Below are 10,624 nucleotides of genomic sequence, written 5' to 3' on the forward strand. Positions count from 1 at the left end.
TGATTGTCTACACACTGCTTCTGACAGGGAAGGGGCTCTCACCTAACTACAGAGCACTTGCCCAGCTATATTTGACTTATATGGTTTGGCCTCTCTGAGCTGCTGAGGGAGGGAAGCTGAAGAGCTTATCTTCCACTGGCTTGTCCAGGGACCCAGGGAGTAGTAGTGGGAAATGGAGTCAATGGGTCCCTGCATTTCCATCTGTGCATGGTATGTAAATGGGCTAAGTAAATCCATTAATGTTCTATGACCAAATCACTTGTGTTTATACATTTTTGCTTGTGCTTTTGAGCTTCATAACATGCTCTTACACGAATACAGGTAAACATGTTAAACACGTATTAAAAGGAGTCAAGCATGTTGGCTGGAAATTACTATTCGATATTTTTTTTTTTTCATAAAAAATAAAGAAAATATATGCAAGGCACTCATACATTGTCTTTATTTCTATTTTTTTTCTCCTAGCACCTTGTGTTTGGAATAAAGTCCTTCATTGCTTACCTCATCCCCGATATGCCCAAAGATCTCTGCGATCGGATGAGGCGAGAAAAATACCTGGTGCAGGAGATGATGTATGAAGCTGAGCTGGAGCACTTGCAACGGGAAAGAAAAAAGAACGGAAAACACTTAAACCATGAATGGCCTTAAAGGACAACACAGAAAGCAAAATGGCACCTTGAGATGAAAAGTGTACAACCCCTAAATATGTACATAATATTATATACATGTATGTGAAATATAAACATATATATATATAATATGTAGAACATCTTTTTGTAAACTGGAACATACACAGCATCACTAAGGATAAGGTGACCGATCAGTATTATGAGGATTGAAGCATCTCCAGAGTCAAGTGACCTCTGTCAGGTGCTGGCAGCTGGATGTGAGGTCTGTGATGTGGAGAGAGTTTGCCGTCTGCTAAGTACTGTAAATACAAATTTCTCTACCATAATCTAATGCAAAGGTCAAAGAGATGTCTGATATACTTTGTCAGTTTTCTGGCTGCTGCACTTCCCATAATTCTCAGCAACTGAGAAGCTGGCCAAGAGGATCATGAGTAAGCACAAAGGAAGTTCTCCTTTTCTTATTCAATCATCAAATGTGCACTGGACTGAAAGAAACGGAAGGTGAGTGAAACTCACTTCTTTTTTTTTAACATCACACAAATGACTACATAAAAACCCTAACAATGCAACTTAAGAAAAAACATTTCTCTATGAATTGTTCGACATCTCAGCACATATAATTCGAATCTTGCAAATGAAAGTTGTTTTCATAGCTTTCCTGATCCAATTTAAAGAATTGCATGATAAGAATGGGAGAATTCTATTATGGATCGTATTTACACTTTTCCAAAGACAGCCTTTATACAAAAGCACTATTTGGACATTGCAAAAAGCTTGGAGATTGTGCAATGAGCAAAGCTGCATCAATGAAGCTCCAGCGTAAGCCAACTAACTCAACGTCGCCCACAAAGGAGTCAGCCATTGGAGACCTGTGTTCTTGTGGTGTGATGTTGCTTGCTTTATGTACAACTTGCATACAGAAATTAATTCAGGCTACTTGGTTTTAATAGCTTTTATAGGATCATTTTGTAAAAATCTATTATATCAGATTTGAGTGGATGCTGGAAGGTTGAATCACTCACCAGCTCTTGTCAGTGACCTCTACTGGAAGAGCTCTACATTTCAGTTTGCATGTGCACTTACCTGCTCTAGCCATAATTTGGAAATATTTGTTTTGAGGCCAACCCTTTAGTCCACATTCACACCTGTGAAGAGCACATTCCTAATGATTTGTACAGCTTCAGGCTTTGTTTCATGGGTTAGGCGAGGAGTGGAGAGCAGTCCTAGAGGAGGAGAAGAGTTTGTCAGGTGCAAAACACATCATGCTTTTACAGGCACTTTCATTGAAGTCTAGGGGTCAATTATTGGCTGATTATGATAAAAAAAATAGCTCATGTACTTCTTTGAGTATAGGTCATCACAATGGAAGCAACTAAATGTTGAAATGGGAACAGACACAATTACAAACAATGGTATTCTCCACGTTAAAGGTAGTCGTATATAGGTAAACACACAAGGTTATTTACTAAAGGCAAATCCACTCTGCACTACAAGTGCACTGGAACGTGCTTTTGGAAGTGCAATCACTGTAGATCTGATGAGAAGATCTGAAATGAGGGGAAGCTCATCCAATCATGTGCAAGCTAAAATGCTGTTTTTTATTTTCCATGCATGTCCCACTCAGATCTACAGTGACTGCTCTTCCATGTACACTTTCAGTGCACTTGTAGTGCACAGTGGATTTGCCTTTAGTAAATAACCCCCTTAATACCCTAAAATGTGGTGTGAGTGAAAATGTACATTGTGTTCAAACAGTCCATTCCTTTACAATGAATAGATATGTTGTGCAGTGCTTTATTGCAAGTGTAGTGCCACCCAACATAGTTATGCATTGGGGTGCCATTTTAAATGAAGGACTCCATACACTGAACCATGCAATATAGCATCGCAATGCAAAGGTGTGAAGTCAACCTTAAAGGACATAAATATACAGTACATGACATTTATGTAATGTAATATACAGTACATGACATTTATGTAATGTAATATACAGTACCAACCTGTAGTTCAGTGTTGAGTTTTCATCCCTGGAACTAGTAGGCTTTGACACCTTTGGCACCCAACCTTTGGAACTAAAAACAACACCCCCTGTTCCAGATCTATTCTTTACAACATAACTTTTTTTTATTGTTTTTTTTATTCATTCTGCATTTAGATACTGTGATAACACTCTATGTATATGTTATATTAGATGAAAGTGACTATTGTACAGAGGAAATAACTGCAGTCCTCGCATAAGTGCTGCTCATACTGCTTACCAATGAAAGGAAATCCCATTATGAGTGGCATCCGATTTCAGCCTATTAGGTCTAGACATGGCAAACACTGGGGGTGTATTGCAAGATTAGGATGCTTTTGAGAGAAAAGCTGTGTGGCTCCAGACAGGCCTCATATTAAAGATGGCTGAAGAGATGTCACAGTTAATATTACATTATACATGCTCAGCACTGGAGAAGCTGCATAGGATCAGTGCATGGAAAGTTCACATTTCCTTTAAAGGTTTTGTCCCCAGAAACTGATATTTCAGCTTTGAATAACTGCTAGAGGGTAGAACATAAGCTCTTATGTTTATCATGGACTCCAGAAGTGAGCCCTCTTTGTCAGAGTTTCCAGCTGTGTTCCATGAAGCTGAAGGGGTATGCCACGTCTCTAAATCAGTTCATAAGATAAAATAAAATGAATGCAGACCCAAAGAAGAACGAATATAGCACTCCCTTAAAGTGTATCCAAAGCCAAATCTTTACTTGTCATCTGGAAGGAGAGTTCCCTTTATTTCCTGTCCATGAGAGACAATAGGAAGCAATAGAAAATCCAAAATCCCCTTTTAGTTGTCACCAGAACAGGTGTCCCTATTACCACTTGATGGTGACAACAGTAACATTTTGATTTCCCATCAATTTCAGTCAGGCTGACAACACTCACAAGGTAAAACAATGAGAGTAAATATCCCCAGGACAGGGGTTCCCACCATATGTTATCCAAAGGTTAAAAAAAAGTTGGCTTTAGATACAACATACATTTTAATGGTCATTACTGATGTGTGTAGCTGGGAACTTTGGTGTTGGTTGTGTCACCTCTGGGATCCCAGAAATATAAAAAAGGTATTCAAATTTCTAGTATCCACCCATACCTGACATATCATTATTGTTCTCTTGCATACATGAAATGATTTGTGTGAAAGAGTACAAGACGCATTGCAAAAAAAAAATGTATAATAACTATGCAGTTTAATGGTGTGTTCCTATGTTCCCAACACATTGCATTGTAGAGATCCTTTGTGTCACTAAAATGGTTAATCCATTTATTGTTACAAATTTTCATCTCTGAATGGATCAATATGCTTTCATTGCATTTACCATAGTGTTCTATGTTGGCCCTCTTAGGAGATCTTTAATTTCTTGTTTTTTCTGTATGCTCATAGGGTCACCCGAACGACATCCTAAACAATTCCTACACAATTCGTGTGGATGGAGGTGTATGCAATACTCCTCACTTTACATAGTTACTTAATTTTAGGTTGATCTACGCAATCTCCGTTATTTTGTTCATTGCAGGAAGACATCAACCCAGACTTCTCCTCTTAAGGTGTATGTGTAGTCAAAACATTTTAAATTAGTTTTGGATAGTGTGTAGATATGTTAGTATTTATTGCTGTCTGCATCCCTGCTGGAGAGTTTCCCCCTCTCTATGTGGTCATTGCTACCAGAACAAAAAGTTTTGGGCAATATGAAAGTTTAAAATGTGTTACATGAACAAGAGGTGGAAGTAGGGGCTTATTCACACTTGTGCATTGTGGCAGGGCACTTTATAACGCATGTGTAAAAACAAAAGTCCTGTATTGTTTTACTCCTTGTGGTGCATTGGTAGCCCATTCATAATTAATTGGCTACCTTAACGCAATGCCATACCACTCAACTGTGAATAGGCCCTGACTCTTCCAATGGGGACACATGTATTCTTGACAACTGAGAACTTTGTAGAGATTTCCCCTCACTTCCTGTAACATTACCAGGACAGAAACTACAAGAAATCCTCCAAATATGATACAGACAGCTGCAAATAATCTGTTAGGGGTTTTAAAAGCTCTATCTGCTCTATCCAAAACCATTGTGGTGTCCTGGAACAGTACAGTTTCTAAATGACAGCATAATGTCAATGCATAGTGAAATTATTTTCTTTTATGATTAGCTTGCCTTACATGCACAATTAAGACACCAAGCCAAGCTGATCCATTTAATTTTGATATTTTCTCCCATGGCAGTGCCCAACATCCCATGTCTTTTTTTCCTCCAGTAGTTTGCCTATTAGCCCTAGAAATTAACATAACTGAGCAAAATTTAACAAATAATACCCCCCCCCCCCCCACCACTCCACCACTTTATTACTCCATCACCCCGACACTAGATTTAAACAAGAAAACCCACTCCAGGCGAGTGAGTCTCTGGTTAATCCCCACACACACTAGTCAGGTACTGGCCCAGCTCGCATGCTGTGTAACACAAGGAAATGATTCTGGACGGCTGCACTTCCAAGAATCCTTTTATTGAAGCTTCATATGACAAGTGATTAACAGATGGAGCAGGAGACAAAGAGGTAGATGCATTTCATGCAAATGTTAGCGCCTAGTCATTATGAACACTAGAGATGGCCAAACGTTATTTGACTCCGAAAGTTCGGAGTCGAATAACAAACCTCATTGAAGTCTATGGGACCCCAACTGGAAAAATCAAAAGTGCCCATTTTAAGGGCTTAGAAAAACAAAACAAATAAAAGTTTGGGTATACACTTTAATTGTAGGTCTTGTGGCGATAAGGTAATTACAGGGCAGCTCTATTAAGAGTGGTAGTAAAAAGCCTGTTTACTTATTTGATTCTATGGCCTACAAAGCACAAATTGTATAGGGCCAAACTATTGAACTATCAAAGTTTTTAATCTATTCTGTGTGCAATAGGGCCAATCTTTCCACTGAGAATAGATAAAAAGGTATTTAACTATACAGTGGCAGGCCATAGTATTGAAGAATCAGCATCCTTTTGTAATTGTGCAGACATTTAACTGTCTGTGACCAATATAAGATTACAGCAGAAATGAACAGTAGTGAGTTTAATAAAAGCCCAACTTAATCAGCTAAATATATTTCAGGTGCATAAAAACAAAGGCGTGTAAAGTCTTTCCTATTTGTTTTCCATAGAAAGTAGTTACTTCCTATGTAGAAAAGCCTGTCTCCTATCAGCTTCCTAAAAGGGTCTCTTTTTCTCAGTGTAAGCAGTGGTCTCCCTGTACTAGTCTGACACAGGCCCCTGCTTGGACAGACCTATAGCTATGCTCTGATGCAGGAGGGGATGGGTTCAACCTGCGCAGGGAGACCACAGCTTTCACCCAGAGAACATGGGGTCTTCTCTTCAGGAAGATGGCAATAGAGAGGCTTTTCTACCTAGGATGTGGCTGCTTCCTGAAGAAAACAAACTGTAAGACTTTATTTATTTACTTGGAATGTTTTTAGCTGATTTAAACTGAAAAGTTGGGCTTTAACTCCCCTTTTTGCTGATTTGCACCTTTAGAGATAGGTTTGCACTTGCCCTTTTTCTGAAAAATTATCCACGGTGGATAACCTTCCAGAGCATGGCTAAGCTGCCACTGACAGGCATTCAGAAGGTAATCTTGCCACTCCCTGAATGCTTGTGTTTTTTTTTTTTTGGGGGGGGGGGGCAAATTGCAATTTTCAATGGAACTAATGCAGCACAACCATAAGCCAGGCATTTGGCTCATGGTTGTTGACCTGAATATCCACTCAACATGCCGTATTAAATTTCCTATGGCTGTAATGTAAAGCATCACAGAACACCTCCTGTAAATTACCACCTGTATAGTAGGCTTTGTGTGATTTAGGCAGGTGGTTTAGGCATCAAGGTTCTGGGCTTAACTACCTGTTTTTACTGCCCTTATGGCTGCCCCTGTGAACAAGGCCTAAAGTCTTACTGAAGCCACTTCTGGAACCTGCCACCTACCCTCAACCTTCATTGCCCTGAGTCTACCCATAAGCCCCTACTGCCCCACATCCCACATCTGACCAGGAGATATGGAGTTTTAAACAACCGGGTCCACAAAATGTTCCAAGGCAGTGTGGAGTGGTTGTGCACTCCACTTATTTAATCTTAGTAGTGTTTTTTATGGCATCAGCAATTATTAATAAAAAAAAAAATTAAAACTTTTACAACCATTTTTCTGCACATGTAACTGATTATATGAATGTACTTAGCAGAACTGTACAATTTTATATGAAAACTGACCTATTATATGCACATGACTTCAGGAAAATAGTTATTTTTATGCTTCAGGGTAGCATGCAACTGTTTTTATATGCAGCATTTTTGATTTCTTGGTTTATGTACAAATCTTAAATGCAGATGGACTTTTGCTGTGCAAACCCTTTACCGCTAACCTGAAATATTTATGCAAGCAACCTTTTTTTAAACATGTTATATAATGGTGATAATGTGCACAAATCATTTTCTCATGAGAAACACGTTATTTTGCATTATGGGGACTTCTGCAATGAAAATTATTATGGTGTATTAATACATATATACTGTAGCTATGGTATTGCAGCATGCACAAGAGGTCTACAAGGAGTTGTGGACAAGGCACCTTGACTTTATATGATGACACAAATGTTCTGTAACCACACCCAGATTATTGATATGGTTAGTGACTTAAAATACAGAAACACACCTAATTGCTAGTCTATATTATTAGTAATATATATATATATATATATATATATATATATATATATATATATATATATATATATATATATATATATAATAATTATATGGTGGATTTATTAAAGGCAAATAGACTGTGTGTTTTGCAAGTGTAATTGCGCTCTAAAGTGTAGTTGCACTCATTTTCCCCAGATCTTAGTAAATGTGGTGAAGCTCTGCTAATTTCCATCAGCCAATCACATGCAAGCAAAAACATTTTTTTTCCTTGAACCCTGTTGGATATTCTTTAAAAAGTAACCAATTTACATTTACTAAGGAAAATGAGTGCAACTGTACTTGAAAAGTGCGCAATATATTTGCCTTTAGTAAATCATTTGCTATGTGTCCTATTTCTGTACCCATATATCCAATTTCAAAAAGGTGAAAATTGTATTTACTAAAAGAAACAAAAATATAGCGGTCACAATAATCATTTTTTTTTGCAAATTCAATATTATCCAGTTAGAATTTACATCTACATTCAGACAGCATTCTAGCAATAGGATCAGTAGATTCTTGGTGGCGGATGTAAATGTTGCCTACATACACTGCAAACAGGTGCAGATGACCATCAGATTTGTACTCAAAACTATGGCCAGCACTGCTGCTGTTCAAATGGTTACATGTGAAAAGAGCCTCTGACCGACCCTAGGTGCAGCCAGTGAGGTCCGCCATCTTGTTGCACACAAACTGGCCACAGCTTCTCTTCCTGTCTGGTAAAACCATTGTCAGCAGAACAGGAAAGGCTAAACCTCCCTGAAGAAGGCAACAATATCCACTCTGTTATAAATTAGCTCTTTAGTGTCCAGGTGAAACCCATTCCCCTAAGTTCTTGTCTTGTAATCATAGGGGTAGAACGTTAGGTAAAATCACTTCAGTGGAGTTACGGGTAGCAATACAAATCTAATAAGAGGTGTAATTCTTCCCCTCCCAATCCATTATAAAAGATCCTACTGGACTTAGAATCTCATCCCATTACTCACATATACAGCATTGGCCAGAAGTTTTGAGAATTACACAAATATACATTTTCTCAAAGTCTGCTGCTTCAGTTTTTATGATGGCAATTTGCATATACTCCAGAATGTTATGAAGAGTGTTTAGATGAAAATAAACTGAGCCCTGGTTCACATTGATGCTACTTTGAAATTGCGCACACTTCACTTGAAGTAGCGCAATGTCAAAGTAGCAAGGTCAGGGCAATTTCAGGTGCTACTTGATAGACATATGTGTGGCTTCATGCACAGATGTCTATTGAAGTCGCACCTGAAATCGGCAAAAGTAGTGCAGGAACACAAAATCAGTGTTGCACCGATTGGAACAGTGTTATTTCCTCCAATGGGCTGTGACTTGTAATGCGATTTGATCTATCAAATCGCATGACAAATTGCTTCAATGTGAACCTAGGCTTAATCCCATAAAAAAACATTCCCACTGCATTTGGGAAGAAGGCTTCAGGGCACACCCAAGAAAGTCCAGCAAGTGCCAAGGCTTTCTCCTACAGTTGATTCAGCTGATTCAGCGGATCGGGGCACCACCAGTACATCTGCACGCACAGTGAGGAAAAGGCTTTTGGAGGATGGCCTGGTGTCAAGAAGGGCAGCAAAGAAGTCACTTCTCTCCTGGAAAAAACATCAGGGACAGCCTGATATTTTGCTAAGGGTTCAGGGATTGGACTGCTGAGGACTAGGGTAAAGTCATTTTCTCTGATCAATCCTCTTTCCAATTGTTTGGGGCATGCAGAAAAAAACCCTGTCCGGAGAAGAAAAGGTGAGCACTGCCATCAGTCTTGCACTCAGCACTCAGAATATTTGTGTGTGTGTGTGGTTGCTTTTCAGCCAAGGGAGTGGGCTCACTCACAATTTTGCCTAAGAACATAGACATGAATAAAGAATGGTACAAATACATCCTCCGAGAGCAACTTCTAATAAGCATTTAAGAACAGTTTGGGGAGGAACAATGCCTTTTCCAGCATGATGGAGCACCTTGCCATAAGGCAAGAGTTATAATTAAGTGGCTTGGGGAATACAACATCAAAATCGAGGTTCCATGGCCAGGAAACTTCCCAGATCTTAATCCCATTGGGAACTTGTGGTCAATTCTCAGGCGGTTGAACAAAAACCCCCCACAAATTCTGACAAACTCCGAGCATTGATTATGCAAGAATGGGCTGCCATCAGTCAGGATGTGGCCCAGAAGTTGATAGACAGCATGCAAGGGTGAATTGCAGAGGTCTTGAAAAAGAAGGGTCAACACTGCAAATATTGACTCTTTGAAAAAACGTATGAAATTCTTGTAATTATACATCAGTATATCATAGTAACATCTGACAAAAAGATCTAAAAACTTTGAAGCAGCAGACCTTGTGAAAAATTAAGATTTGTGTCATTTCCCAAAACTTTTGGCTATGGCTGTAGAAGACACCTCTGCATTCCCTTTTGGTTCCCTTTTGGTTCTCAGTATGAAGACTCTGATTAAATTATATAAATAGGTTTATCTTAACTGAATTAGATGTCCACAGCAGATTCCTACCAGAAATCCTGCCAACACAAAAGCTAGCCCTTCAATTTTCAAGGTTGGCTAAAATGCAAGATATCCACAGGCAAGAGCAACAGTTCTTTTTTCATTACATTTACCAAAATGGTAACTATAGTAGTTATAATAGGACAATAACCAGACACAATGCCTGCTTGCTCAGTATCACTTAATAATTAGAAATATGATGTTTTATAATTCAAATTTTTTTTTGCAAAACATTTATGACATTTTTACCAAATAATGTGTATGTTTGAAGATGTTGTGTGATGGATTGGAAGGTTCTTTTTAATGTGTGATTTGGGTAAAATAAAGCCCACATGTCAGTATATCTAAATCCCTAAACTGTCCTCAGAAATGAAAGCAGGTATCCTTTGTTGTATTTACTTTTGCAGATCTTTCTTTACAGGCGCTTCACACTATGCAGTATATTTGCAAAACATTTTTTCACACACTTGTGGACAATGCTTTTTAAGCATAATACACATGAGCAGTACATGCATGTGTTAACATATAGTGTACTAGAATAGGTTTAAAGCGATTCTAATCATTGTTTTTTTTTTTTTTTTTTTAATAGCATACATGTTATATTTACCTGCTCTTTGCAATGGTTTTGCACAGATCCTCTTCTTTTTGGATCCCCTGTCGGTGGTCCTGGCTCCTCACTTCCGACAAGTGTCCCCAATAGCAAGC

The 10,624-nt window shown here is 38.6% G+C and overlaps 1 protein-coding gene across 1 annotated transcript in view; it reads left to right on the plus strand.

Annotated features, from left to right (window-relative positions):
• Positions 1 to 10,260, plus strand: part of ANO3 (anoctamin 3) — a 371,821-nt gene extending 361,561 nt beyond the window's left edge. The window contains exon 26 of the mRNA XM_077460837.1: positions 466 to 10,260. Coding sequence (XP_077316963.1) covers positions 466 to 648 — 183 coding nt within the window. The 3' untranslated portion in view covers positions 649 to 10,260. The remainder of the gene's footprint in view (positions 1 to 465) is intronic.
• Positions 10,261 to 10,624: the final 364 nt, after the last annotated feature.

The sequence above is a fragment of the Lithobates pipiens genome, unplaced genomic scaffold (assembly GCF_037356315.1).
Source record: "Lithobates pipiens isolate NorthernLeopardFrog02 unplaced genomic scaffold, aLitPip1_a1.2 Scaffold_10, whole genome shotgun sequence".
Taxonomy (NCBI): domain Eukaryota; kingdom Metazoa; phylum Chordata; class Amphibia; order Anura; family Ranidae; genus Lithobates; species Lithobates pipiens.